Genomic DNA, 14,918 nt, shown 5'->3' with positions numbered 1-14,918 from the left:
GCTGAGGCAGGAGAATCGCTTGAACCTGGGAGACAGAGGTTGCAGTGAGCCAAGATCGCACCACTGCACTCCAGCCTGGGCGACAGAGCAAGACTCTATCTCAAAAAAAAGAAAACAAGAAAGTCAATGGCCTCATAGGGTGGATATGCTGAGGAATTTGAACTTGACCTTGGAAAGAAAGGAGACTCAACAAAATTTATAAAACAAGGAGGTACAAGTCAGTTCTGATGGCACTGGGGAGGGCATGAGGAATGCCAATCAGGAGGATGCTAAAACTGCAGAGGTGGAAGATGATCAATGCGGCCTACATAGTTGAGGTAGTGTCTGTGGGATAGAAAAAGAAAAAACAATTTGAGAGATTCTAAAGAGGTAAAACCACCAGGGGCCCAGCGACTAAATGAGGGAAGAAAGCAATGGGTAGAAGTAGAGGGTGGTGAGCTTTCTAATTTTAAGAATGGGACTAGGGGATACCATCAGAGAAGAGGCTGAATGGGAGGAGCCTTCTCTGAATAAGGATTCTGAATGAATCCTTATTAAAATGTAAATCACATCCTGTCATGCTTGTGCTCCAAGCCCTCTCATGCCTCCTCATCTCAGAGTAACCACCAATGTTCTTCTTACAGAACTTACAAACTGTAAGTTCCTATATAACCGGGTCCCTCTCTCTCTCTCTCTGACTGTCTCCCCTGCTGTCACCAGCTCTCTCCCTCTGTTCCAGATATGTTGGCCTCGGGTGCTTTTCCTGCCAAATGTATCTCAGAGGCTTTGCTATTCTGTAGGCCCAGAACATTCTTCCCACAAGTATCTACATGGCTTGCTCCTACACCACCTGTCGCACAAGAAATAAGCTCAAAGAAGACATGAATCTCTTGTTAGTTTTCACAACTTCATTTCTAATGCCTAAAACATTACCTGGCACAGAGTTGGGGAGTGAAATCCATTTGTTTAATGGAGTAAGTAACTTAATGAATATGAATCATGTTGAGTTAGAGGTAGCTGGAAGACTTTCAGGTAGAGCCGCTCCATAGGCAGTTGGAAGTGGAGAGCTGGAGGTCACAGGGAGAGCTGGGATGGGGACAGAGGTCTGGAACCATTGAGACAAGAGCAGAGTCATCTCAGAAGGATGAAGAAACACAAGGGAAGAGAGAAGCAGTATAGGACTTAAGAGTAGAGACCCGAAAGCCAACAGCCCAGGCTTAAATCCTAGTCCCAACATATCCTGCATATAAGTCTTGAACAAATTTTTAAACTTCTCTGTCCCTTGGTTTCCTCATCTCTAAAATCGGGTTTTAGTAATACCTGTCTCAGAAGAGTATAGCAAGATTTCAATGAGCCCATATATGTAATGCACTTAAAATAGCAACAGAACAACCTAGCACACAGCTAGTACACAATCAATGAAAGCAAGGGGGTTACTGAGGAGAGTCTCATTTTCTTTGGATAAGAGGGGCTGCATTCATATTTCTGGAAGCCAGAGTCTGTTTTCTGACTATGTAAGTCCTTGCTTCCTTGTATTCCATGATGAGCTAACAGAGGTTCTCTCTGCTTTTCTGCTTTGACTTTTGGTGGTTTGGTTTTGCTTCTTTTATCTATGGTCTTATTAAAAGAAACTGCAAAACTTCTCTGAAGGTGTTTTGAATTGGAGCACGGTAGACCAAGAGGTGGACAATATAACAGAAAGAGCATGGGCATTCAGAGTAAGACAAATATGGGCTGAACTCCAGCTCTTCTACTCGGATAACTAGTCTCTCCTGATTTCCTCCTTTTTTAGAGAGGGGGCCTTGTTATGACATGCAGGCTGGACTCTAATTCCTGGGCTCAAATGATCCTCTCACCTCAGCCTCCCAAGTAGGTAGAACTTACAGTTGTGCCTGGTTCCTCTCTTGATTTCTACAACAGAAATAATACCTACCTCAAGTACCTCAAGCCTGAAGAAGAGTAGTTGCTGAATACCTATTTGTGGAATGAATGAATGAGGCTGTTGTGAGGATTACATGTGAGAGTATGCATAAAACACGTAGCACAAAGCCTAGCACGCTGTAAAGGTCAATCAACAGACCCAAAACGGAAGCTGCACAGACTCCTCTGTTTATGACTGGCAGCTGGATTGGCATTCTTGTGGTGAAGGCCTGTTTAAGGAACCCAGTGTCAGGTCTGAACTTTCTATTTATTCATGTCATTAAAAAGTATTTTCATTTCATCTTTTAAGAGAAGAGGTTTACTTTTACTAAAGTTTTACTGAAGTACTAAGCCTTCTTAGAAGGTGTACTTTGGCCAGGCGCAGTGGCTCACACCTGTAATCCCAGCACTTTGGGAGGCTGAGGCAGGTGGATGACTTGAGGTCAGGAATTCGAGACCAGCCTGGCCAACATGGTGAAACCCCATCTCTACTAAAATTACAAAAATTAATCAGGCATGGTGGCAGGTGTCTGTAATCCCAGCTACTCGGGAGGCTGAGGCAGGAGAATCGCTTGAACCTGGGTGGCAGAGGTTGCAGTGAGCTGATATCACACCACTGCACTCCAGCCTGGCCACAGAGTGAGACTCTGTCTCAAAAATAATACTAATAATAAAAAATAAAATAAATAAATAAATAAAAGAAAAGAACAGAAAAACAAGAAGGTGCACTTAGAGTGATTCGATATTGGTATCAGGGTTTGTTGTGGGCCTTGAAAAGATAACAGAGAAGGCTTGATGGTTGTTCTGTTTGCATTTAGGTTTCCTTTTATCCCTTAGCGGATGGCTGGTTCAGAGCACAGTGGGCTGATAACCTTTTGTATCTCATTCTTCCTGTACCATTTTCACACTACAAAAGCTGAAATGGCTCAGCAGCTGCTTTGTGACAATGCATGTAATCATGCACTAGAAGGCTCATAGCTATGAAAATATTAGTAAGCATTTCAGAACTAATTGCATTTTTGTGGGTTTACCTGTCTTAAGGGAACATTTAAAAATTATTTTTTGCCTGACTGCAAAAGAATATACATTCACTGCAGATTACAGCTTCAAGTATGAAGGGGGGCAAGGAGGAAAACCAGACAGACCTATAAGAGGACTGATAGTGAAGAGGAAAGATGGTGTAAATCAAATGGGGATGGAGATAAGAGACAGTGGCCTAGGAATAATACTGAGCTAGAAGTCACAGAAATCATATTGACCTGGATTCTAGATGGATAAAGTCCTTCTTTCCTCTCTTCCTTCCTTGGTTACTGATGGTCAGCTATGTACATGCAGGTGCTAGAGATACAAAGATGCCGTGACCTAATTCCTATTCCGATTTTCATGGTAACCCTCCGCTTTAAGACTTCACATTCTAGTAGGAAAGAAGAGGTGAAAATTTATTATTTTTACATGCCCAGAGGGCCTACCCTTCTTCTTTGGAAACAGGACTCCGATTTTCCCTTGGGAAAGCCACCCACGTCTAACTCACATAGTGCATGCAGTTTGGTGGGAGTACTCCCACTCCAGCCCCACTCCAAGAGTAGGTGCAAGAACTAGGCCAGGCAAACAGGAGCATTTGACTCTCCTGAACATGATGACTAGTTCAGTCATAAGCACACGACTCCAACCAGGCCAACAGGATTACTTCTGGAGAATTTGATGGAACCAGGGAAAAAGAACTCCCTACCTTTTTCTAAGATCCCAGATGCCAAAGACCACATACCCCTTGGGCTGTCAGAGTCCTGCTATGCTCTTAGATGAGAGCCTACTGAGCATGAGATCACAATGAGGAAAGCTAAGCCAAGAAAAACAGAAAGAAACTGATCGGATGACATCTTTTGTAAAGCTGGATTTTGCCACGTACTCCCAGACTTCTAAGGCAAGTCAATAAATTCCCCTTATTTTTTGCCACAGTGAGTTTGATTTAAGTTTTTGTCATTTGTAATTGAAACAGTGGTGTCTAATTCAGAGAGACAGACACGGGATCCTGTAATTGCAATACCACATGTGCTAGGTGATGCAGAGTTATTTACAAGGAGTGCAATCAACTTGACTTGTAGGTAGCATAAGCTGGAAAAATGTTCACAAAGGAGGTGATGTTTAACTGAACTCTTGAAGAATTAGCCATCTGCAACAGGATAAGGAGCAAAAGGAAGGAGGAGGAGCTATGCAGAAGAAACAGCATGAGCAGAGGCAAGGAAGTGTGGAATGTCCGAGGAAATAAAAACAGTCACTATGTTAAAGCATTAAATTCATAGCAAAAAGCCGACTCTGAAGAAATGTACATGCTCTGTAGGCCATGAGGAGTCATGGGTGATCTAATTTGACCTTTTCACCTGTCATTTAACCTCTCTAGCCCAGCTTCCTCATAGGTAAAATAAGGTTGATCAGAACACATCACTGAAATTGATAAAAATATTAAAACACCTTACCTGCTGATAGAATTCATCATCTTTGGGAGTCAGATAAGGAAGCCAAGTGTCTTCAAGCTCTTCAAGAAGCCTCAGTTTCTGTTTGAAAATAATAATAATTACATATAAGTGAATATACAATGACCCAAAATAAGGCACTTTCTTATTTTTCAAATAAAAGAATACAAACAAATTTTAGCCAACTTTGAATTTATAATCTTTTAGAGAGAGAAATTAGTCAAATCGCAATTATAAAATGTATTAATTAAATTATATATATATCTTTTTTTTTCTTTTCTTTTAGAGACAGAGTCTCGCTCTGTCACCTAGGCTGGAATACAGTGGTGTGACCATAACTCACTATAACATCAAACTCCTGGGCTCAAGCGATCCTCCCGTCTCATCCTCCCAAGTAGGTGGGACTACAGGGGTGCCACCATGCTTGGATAATTTTTTTTTTTATTTTTAGTAGGGACAAGGTCTCGCTATGTTGCGCAGGCTGGTCTCAAATTTCTGACCTCAAGCAATCCTCCCATCTTGGCCTCCTATAGTGCTGGGATTATAGGCATGAGTCATGGCACCCAGTCAATTTACATACATACTAAATTACACATGGTATGAAGCATAAACTTAGAAATAATTTTATTCACTCTCACATTTCATGAGACAATTTGATTCACTTTTCACATGTATTGTTGACATCCAGGTCTTTTTCATCGCTAGAGCCAGCTTACAAGTCATCCAATACAGTTTTCCAGAGCAAACGCCCATCTGTACAATCTGCTTGAGACATAGTAGCTTGTAAATCCTTTTACGGTACTATCACTGGAAATACCAAACCAAGCCACAAGTATCTATCTGCATAATGTCAGGATATATAGAATAGTTATTCATCTTGTAAACATTTATTTGAGATCATATCCACTTACAGCATTGCTTTCTTAGAGTGATCTATCATCTCTATAATAATTACTAAATCTGTGTTAAACATCTTTGTTTCTTTTCTTTTCCAATTCCATGAAGCAGCCTTTTTAAGCACTCAAAGCCAGCATTGTCTGAGGCTGTTTCCAGAGACTATGTTTTCCCCAAACAGTACTGTGCTATTCAAACAAAGTAACTGAAAGAGGATCTCATATTATAAAGTATCTTATAAGAAATCAGATACATATAGGGCAGGGCACCTGCTTCCTTCTAAGGGATATTTTTCAAAGAATATCTGACCTTACATTCAAGAATATATGGAGTTTGTGTGTGTACGTGGCACATAAATGGCATAAATGTGCACATACACTCACAGACACATAGACATGTACATACAACAGACATTATCTGTAAGAAAGAAAGCAAAAACAGCAGAAACAACTGGGTTTCAAATAAAAATGCAATTAAATGCATCATCAAAGCTACTGTCAGCCAGTAAGTCACATTTATAAAAATTAGATAATGGTACACCTTGCTCTGGGCCAATATAGTTCCACTCCATAAGAATATGACTTGGTAAACACAAACTGGATTTCAGGCTCCACCTGCTCCAATGGCCACTGTCTTTACAAAGTGCACAACCTACTCAACCAGACGTGGTGGCCCTAAGTACTACCCTCTCCCACCCCAGGATAGCAACCTTCTCTCACAAACCCATCACAATCAGAGTAGTCAAAGGAAACGTCCTTTTAGGTAAAACACAAATTCTTTCTGGATTGTTTTTGTATCATTATCTAAAGTGAGGAAAAAGAAAGGGAATAGAAGTATAGCAACCAATTGACCTAAGAGACACAAAACCGAATTCTACTCTTAGGCATAATTCTATTATATTTATTTAGTCAAAGTCTTTGTTTTGACTATAGGTGTTTTCTCATTTATAACAAAAAGGTTGACTTACCAGTTCAACTATGAATTTTTTTTTTTTTTTTTTTTTTTTTTTTTGATACAGGGTCTCACTCTGTCCCACAGGCTGAAGTGTGGCCCAATCACAGCTCACTGCAGCCTTGACTTCCTGGGCTCAGATGATTCTCCCAACTCAGCCTCCCAAGTAGCTGGGACTAAAGGTGCAATGCCACCATGCCTGGCTAGTTTTGTTTTACTTTTCTTTGTAGAGATGAGGCCTCAGTATGTTCCCTAGGCTGGTCTCAAACTCCTGGGCTCAAATGATCTGCCTGCCTTGGCCTCCCAAAGTGCTGGGATTACAGAAGTGAGCTCCCATGCCTGGCCTAAATTATGATACTTTTATAGTTATAATACTAATGTAACACATACCATTACAGATAATCGACAAACCAGTTTGGATAACTCTCTATTGGTTAATCAATTTATCTGTTTTTCAGTATTAATCATTATTTGGGCCATAGAAAGAACCAATGATATTTCTATGTGCATACTTATACATTTCTCCACTCCATCATAAATTTAATCAAAATCTATACTTCAATTTTTACTTCAAGCTCAGAAATGCCTCCATTTTCCTATGAATATTTTATCAATTCTTAGTCTTTTTTATAGACATAAAGTGCCAGAATATTTATAAATGCCAAAAAAAGTAAGCCTTGAATAATTCAAATGCACATTTCTCAAACCTTGAAATGGCTCCACCTTGCAAACACCACCTTAAGATCTCTACATGAGAGTCCATCAATAAAGCTAATCTACATATAAAGAGGAGCACAAAAGTACAGATTCCCAAAAGTAATTACATACTCCACCTAAATCAGGTGAAACAGCAACAGACCTGTCCCATAGGTTGACAAGTGCCAATGTAGGCTGAACCTCTGCTTATAATTAATGGTTCAGCTAAATTCTGTAACAACCACCACTTCTTAGTTCATTTCGGAATTGAGCATCAGACAGGTATAAAACATTGTAACTTAAAAGGCTGTATTAAAAGGATAAAATTTGACAAGATTTTTCCTACTCTAGAGCAAGCAGCATATAACTGATCTTTCACTAGGAATTTTCATTTTAATACTGTGAGCAATGTTGTGTCTACACGACAGCAGAGAATGGGGACCAGAAAATCACCCAACTTAAGACCCTACAGATAAAAATCTGCTCTGAACATCAACACTCACTACTTGCAATTTTACCAAGTAACTGACAAGATCAATTATTAAATAACAATATTTACAAACATAAAGAGAAGTTTTGGTCATGTTTACATCAGTGAAATCAATCAGATATCAATAGTAAATTAAATTGGTAGCTCATAAACATCAAAATTTAAAATTCTTTTTTTTTTTCTTTTTTTGAGACGGAGTCTCGCTTTGTCGCCCAGGCTGGAGTGCAGTGGCCGGATCTCAGCTCACTGCAAGCTCTGCCTCCCTGGTTTACGCCATTCTCCTGCCTCAGCCTCCCGAGTAGCTGGGACTACAGGCGCCCACCACCTCGCCCGGCTAGTTTTTTGAATTTTTTTAGTAGTGACGGGGTTTCACCGTGTTAGCTAGGATGGTCTCGATCTCCTGACCTCGTGATCCGCCCGTCTCGGCCTCCCAAAGTGCTGGGATTACAGGCTTGAGCCACCGCGCCCGGCCAAAATTAAAAATTCTTAACTGCTTTATAAAAATCAAACATTAAGATTGTTTTATGAAAAGCAAGGTCACTATGGGCAAGACTAAGAAAAACAGGCCCTTTCGCTCTGCTATCAGGAGGGCAAAACAACACGATCCTTAGAGAGGGTAACAGTCAACTCCTTTCAAAATGCAAATGCATTTACCATGTGAGCCAGCGAACCTACTTTTGATTTATCCTTCTAACATACTTGTACCATGTTCAGAAGAATATATGCACGAGGATACTCATTACATCATTATTTGTAGAACAAAAGTTTCGAATCACACTAAAAACCACTGAACTTTACACTTTAAAATGGTGAATTTTATGATATGGAAATTATTATCTCAATAAAACAAACAGATTAGAAACAATGCAAATCTCCAGCCACAGGGGACAGATGAATAAACTACAGGACATCCACGTGATGAAGTATAAAGCAACAGTAAACCAAAACAAGGACGCTCTCTGTTTATGAGCTAAAAAGCTCTCCAGAAGATATTGGGGAGTAAAAACCAAGGCACAAAACTCTGCTTGCATTCACACACAGAAACACAAAGGATGAATGACAGACTATTAAAGTGATTAACTGTCAACAGAGGTGGGAAATGACTAGAAAGGGACAAAGGCAGAGCCAAGACTACTCAAAATATTCCATTTTATATTGTTTTGATTTTCGCACTATGTAAACGTCTTACCTATTACCAATTCAAACATCTAACCTACTAATTCCTCACATGAAATTCAGTATAAAGATAAAGACAACATGATTTTTGGCATTGTTTTAGAAAGTGCATACTTTCGTCCATGTACAATGAAGTATTTATTTGGAAAACCATTGCAGACTAGCACACTAAAGAGGAGAGGAAAAAAAACAGCTCTGACAATTTTCTTTGTGTCAAATGCCAGCCATGGTAAAAACACACAACATTAAAATGCACTCTGGAGCACAGGTAGAAGGAGCTCACGTTTGACTGTCAGATCTGGCTAACTGCTGCTCCTCGGCCTGATGTACAGATAAATCCACACAGCTGGGCCCTGCAGCACACTGCTCTGCTCACACACTTCTTTGCTGTCACACTTGTGTCAAATACATCAAGCCGTTCACAAATGCCACATGGAGAGCCAGAGAGAGCGTGAAGCCTCAGCTCTCCTACCTGGCAGGAGGGGCAGATGAAGATCCTTCCACGCAGGCTACCACCTATTTCCACAGCTCTGGCAAAGTAAAAGAGGACAAAAGACCTATGTGAAACACACCACAGCCAGTCGCGGTGGCTCACACCTGTAATCCCAGCACTTCGGGAGGAGGAGGCAGGAGGATCACCTGAGCTCATGAGTTCGAGACCAGCTTGGGGACATGGCAAAAACCCGTCTGTATGAAAAAATACAAAAACTAGCCAGGTGTGGTGGTGTGCACCTGTAGTCCCAGTAGCTCAGGAGGCTGAGGTAGGAGGATCACTCGAGCCTGGGAGGCAGAGGTTGCAGTGAGCCGAGATCACGCCACTGCACTCCAGCCTGTGTGACAGAGTAAGACTCACTGTCTCAAAAAAAAAAAAAAAAAAAAAGCACCACAACTCAAATTCCTAAGGGTTTCAAGTTAAATATCAGAAACTACACCAACCCTAAGCCTCTGCTTTACTGTGAAAAAGTTAAGCTGTATCTGAGCTTGTATATCTTGTCACATAGAGATATGGTTTGAGAGTCTTACGGTAATTACATAAAAAGATTAAGTGGATTATGACTCATCATGTAAGGGTGTATCTCACCTACAAATGAAGGATATTTTTCATCCCACTCCTGACTCTTCAGCCGTGTCAAGATTATGCTCCTAAGGACACTTATTCTTTATCCATGTATCATGTTCCACATAATACTTCTTCAACTGTGCATCCTATTGTGTCAGGTTCAATAAAAATTTAATTTTGTTACCTGAGTCTTTTCAAAATACAATGACAAATAATGGCTAATGAACGTTCATTGTGAAAATAACTGCATGATCCTATGAGGGTTTTAAGTGGGAAAATGACCTAGTTCTTAAGCAGGGTGCTTAGTGGGCAAAGAAGACATATCTAAACTAACACTAGAAAGATCATTAAGAGCCAGGTGCAGTGGCTCACGCCTGAAATCCCAGCACTATGGGAGGCCAAGGAAGGCGGATCCCTTGAGGCCAGGAGTTCAAGACCAGCCTGGCCACGAAAGGGAACCCCATCTCTACCAAAAATACAAAAACTAGTTGGCCATGGTGGCGCACACCTGTAATCCCAGCTACCAGGGTGGCTGAGGCAAGAGAATCGCTTGAACCTGGCAGGTGGAGATTGCAGTAAGTCATCACTGCACGGTGACACAGCAAGATTCTTCCCCCCCCGCAAAAAAAAAGAAAAGAAAAGATCAATAAGAAGTAGCTAAACCAAAAGAAGTGTAAATAAATATTTCACATATACTTATACCATATTTGCTTTAGATAAGAAGAAAAAAAGTATTTCAACCATTTCAACAAATTCAGCATTCCCTGTCCTAAGAAAAACTTCCCTCTCCATGAAAATATGGCACAGTAAAAGTAAACTGGATTTGGAGGCGAAAGTCGGATTGAATGGAGACTCCTCGATGAGGTACCACATCGGAAGCAAACTCGCTCATTCTCAATTTCCTCATCTGTAAGAGACACTGTTTCATAGAGTTGTGATGATAAAATAAACATTATTCATATATATTAGTGCATTTTGCAAACTATAAACTATGCAGATATTAGGCAAATAGCATTCAGACAGTGGGGCACGGGTCTGTATAACAAAGCAAACTCCTTTGTTATGTGTTTATAGCCTAAGGCGCCAAACTCTTGAATTCCAGTGCCAGTCTAGGTTTATGATTTGGAACTACTTTCTTATCTCCCTGTGAGATGTAAATGACATTAATACATAAAGCTCTAAGAACAGTGCCTGGCACATAAACAGCCCTCAATACGCTTTGGCAACCATTCGTTGTTATTGTTGTTTATTCACGTCTGGAAAGGACAGTTTTATTTCCTAGTTATAAACTACTTATATAGGAATCTATGTGTAGCACATCAAATTACACTTTAGGCCACAGATTAATGCTACTGGATTAATACAAATCCAGATATTAATTAGTCTCAGTGATCTACAGGAGAAATGTATAAAAACTTCCCGTAAAAGTTTACACATATAAAATGTGTCAATTATGTGGTGGTGATCGTGTAATTTTTAATATGACAAAATTGCAAAATTTTAGAACATATAAAGAAACTAAGGCCCATCCAGAGCTATTAAGTGACTGGCAAGAGACTATACTGCTGCTTAGGAGAGAATCACAACTCCCATTCTTACTTCCCAGGTACAAGGCCACACCCACTGCACCACACCATCCCTGAGGCAAGAGAAATCATCTCTCTTAAGAACTGTTTAATTTTTAACTGAAAAACAACTACACAATATAACAATTTTTTAAAGTTTTTAATTAAAATCAATCCTACTTACAGATTTTTAAAACCAATACTTACAGCCACTGCTCTTGGACCCTCATGTCCTGGCTGCTTTGGTAGCTCTATAAGGCTTTCAAAAGAGATCTTTTTAATTAATATTTAGCAAGTCTTGTTCTGTTTCCAGTAATGGGAGCCAACACTATAGCATACCAAAAAAAATCTAGCCTGTATAGAAAATGTCATAATTTAGAAAACATCAGGAAGAATACTCAGAAGGAGTTCACCTCAGCAGTAGTGCAATAGCCCTAGACTCAATGTCACACTGTTCCTTTCTAATTAACTGCAATACCTGAAAAGATCCAACTGTTTCCAAGTAACTTAAATGAGTTATTTAAAAGAAGAGCAAGTACGGAATCCAGCACTTCAATGTTAAAAATTTACAGTGTTTGTCATCCAATCAAAAGCATCAAGGCATGGAAGTTTCTAAGAGAATACTACAAGGCAAGACAATATGACTGATAATAAAGAGAGAAATCAACTAATTGAAACTGGTGCAAAAACAAAACAGATGACAAAATGAGTAGACAAGTACACTGAAACAGTAAGTATAACGGTAGTTCACAAGTTCAAAAAGTTGGGAAAAGATTGAGCATGGTAAGTAGAGAAACAGAAGTAACGTTAAATCAAGCTTCTAGAGTAAATCCACAATATCTGAGAGGAAAGATACACTGGATAATAATAATTCAACACAAATTAGTTATAATAGAAGAAAAGAAAAATGAACCTGAAGACACAGCAAGGAAAATTATCCAAAATGAAATACAGAGAGGAAAAAGATAGGAGAAAAAAGTTAACAGAGCATCAGTGAGCTATGGGATGATTTTAAGCAGCTTAATACATGTAATTGGAGTTAACAAAGGAAAGGAGAGAGATTGGAAGACAGAAAAAAAGTGGCCAAATATTTTCCAAATTGGATGAAAACCATCAATCTACAGATTTAAGATGTTCAAAGGACTTCAATCACAAAAAACAAGAGGAAATAACACTAAAACGCATCATACGCGAATTACTTAAATCCAGTGAAAAAGATAAAGTCTTAAAAGCAGTCAGACAAAAGAAAATACAGTTGGCTCTCCATATATATGGGTTCCCCATTTATGGATTCAAACAACCACAGATAAAAAATATTCCTGAAAAAAAAAATGGCTGATTGTAGATATACTAAACATGTACAGACTTTTTTCTTATCATTATTCCCTAAACAATGAAATAGAACAACTATTTATATAGCATTTATATTGTATTACGTACTATAAGTAATCTAAAGATGATTTAAAGTACATAAGAAGATGTGCATAGGTTATATGCAAGTGCTACATGCCATTTTATATAAGGGACTTGAGAATCCATGAATTTTTATATTTGCAAGGGTCCTAGAACCACTCCCCCACAGATAGCAAGAGATGAAGGTACTGTGTACACACAAAAAAACTATAAAAATAACACCAAATAAGGCTGGGTGTGGTGGCTCACACCTGTAATCCCAGCACTTTGGGCCAAGGTGGATGGGTGGATCACTTGAGGCCAGGAGTTCAAGACCAGCCTGGCCAACATGGCGAAACCTCGTCTATACTAAAAATACAAAAATTAGCCAGGTGTGGTGGCGCACACCTGTAATCCCAGCTACTTGGGAGGCTAAGGCACAACAATCGCTTGAACCTGGGAGGTGGAGGTTGCAGTGAGCCGAGTTTGCACCACTGCACTCCAGCCTGGGCGACTGAGTCAGACTCTGTTTCAAAAAAAAAAAAAAAAGAAAAAAGAATAACACCAAATAGCTCGTTGTAAAAAAAATGGTTGCCGGAAGACAGAAGATAGTGGGGAAATGCTATAATATATTTCAACAATAAAGGAGAAATAAATATTTTTTCAGATATACAAAAGCAGAAAGAATTCAACACCAACAGACCTTCAAGGTAAGAAGTGATAATGGAAGACCTTCAGGTGGAAAGAAAAGGACAACAGATAAAAATCTGAATCTACTTAAGAGAATGAAGAGTATCAGAAATAGTAACTATATGGGAAATACAAAAGACTTCTCACTAAGTCTTTATAAAAGATAACTGACTAAAGCAAAAACAAGAGTAGTACATTGTGGGATTCATAACATATGTAGAAATAAAATGTATGACAGCAGCATCACAATGGCCAGAGAGATATGAAAAGTATATTGCAGTAAAAATTTTTATGCTACATGTGAAGTGCAGTAATACTTCAAGAAAGATTCCGATACGATAAAGACGGATACCAGAAACCCTAAAACAAACATTAAAAAAGCAAAGAATTACAAGTAATAAGCCAACAAAAGAGATAAAATGGAATCATAAAAAAAATCAATCCAAAAAAAGGCAGAAATCAAGAAAAAAAGGATAAAAAATAGACAAAAATGGTAGAATTGAATTCAACCATAGAAACAACTGCAATAACTGTAAATGATCTAAATAACCCAATTAAAGGGGAGAAACTGTCAAACTAGATTTTTTTTAAAAGCAGTATGCAACCATAGGTTGCCTATAAAAAATATTCTTCAAATATAAAGAAACTGGTTTAAAGTAAAATGATGGACAGGACATTGTGAAATTGTATTTAATGCCACATAAGTGTATACTTTAAAATGATTAAAATGATAAATTATATGTTATGTATATTCTACTGCAATAAAAAAAGATTTATAAAGAAGTAAAAAGTTGGAAAAAAAATTTACCCACTAATACTAATTAAAAGACAGTTGAAGTGGCTATATTGATATCAGACAAAACGGAATTCAGAATAAAAAATATTACAAGAGACAAAGTCATTTCATAATGATAAAGGAGTCAAATCATCAAGAACATAAAAATCTTCAACATTTATACACCTAATAACAGGTCTTCAAACATGCAGCAAAAACTGAAAGAACAACAAAAAAAAATAGGTAATTCCATAGTTAACAGTCTAAGATTTCAATATCCTTGTCTTAATAACTGGTAGAACAAGTAGACAAAAACACCACAAGAGACTTAAACAACACCATCAACCAACTTAAACTGACATGTAGATAGCACTCCACCAAACAACAGCAAAATAGACATTTGTTTCAAATACACACAGAACATTTGCTAAGATAGACCATCTCTGGGTCTCAATACATTTATAAGGATTGAAATCATAAAAACTACATTCTCTGACAAAATGGAGTTAAACTTAAAATAATAACAGATACACATCTAGAAAACCCCAATATTTGAAAACTAAATAATTGACTCCTAAATAATACATGAGTCAAAGGAGAAAACAATAGAGAAATGAGAAAGTATTTTAAGTTGAACAAAAATGAAAATACAACATTTCAAAATGTGTAGGATGCCCCTAAACTAGTAAACTGAGGGAAATTTATGGCACTGAATGCTTATAATAAAAAGAAAAATGGTCACAAATAAATTACCTTAGCTTCCACCTGGAGAAACTCGAAAAAGAAGAACAAATAAAATAAACAGGAGAAAATAATAAAAGACCACAATAGAAATCAATGAAACAGAAAATAGAAAAGT

At 38.4% G+C, this 14,918-nt stretch overlaps 1 protein-coding gene across 5 annotated transcripts in view; it reads right to left on the bottom strand.

Annotated features, from left to right (window-relative positions):
- The window catches only part of FTO (FTO alpha-ketoglutarate dependent dioxygenase), a 414,073-nt gene that overhangs the window by 301,811 nt on the left and 97,344 nt on the right, over positions 1-14,918 (bottom strand). For 4 of the 5 annotated variants that reach the window (XM_033218421.1, XM_033218422.1, XM_033218423.1 and 1 more), the window contains one exon: positions 4,374-4,451. In XM_033218421.1, the coding sequence (XP_033074312.1) occupies positions 4,374-4,451 (78 nt within the window). Of the gene's footprint in view, positions 1-4,373; positions 4,452-9,658; positions 9,678-14,918 lie in introns of those variants that run through there. The other variant, XM_033218425.1, reaches the window with a different exon arrangement.

Source organism: Trachypithecus francoisi, unplaced genomic scaffold, assembly GCF_009764315.1.
Source record: "Trachypithecus francoisi isolate TF-2019V2 unplaced genomic scaffold, Tfra_2.0 Lachesis_group10, whole genome shotgun sequence".
Taxonomy (NCBI): domain Eukaryota; kingdom Metazoa; phylum Chordata; class Mammalia; order Primates; family Cercopithecidae; genus Trachypithecus; species Trachypithecus francoisi.
The sequence above is the reverse complement of the archived record's forward strand: the minus strand, read 5'-3'. Positions and strand labels throughout refer to the sequence as shown.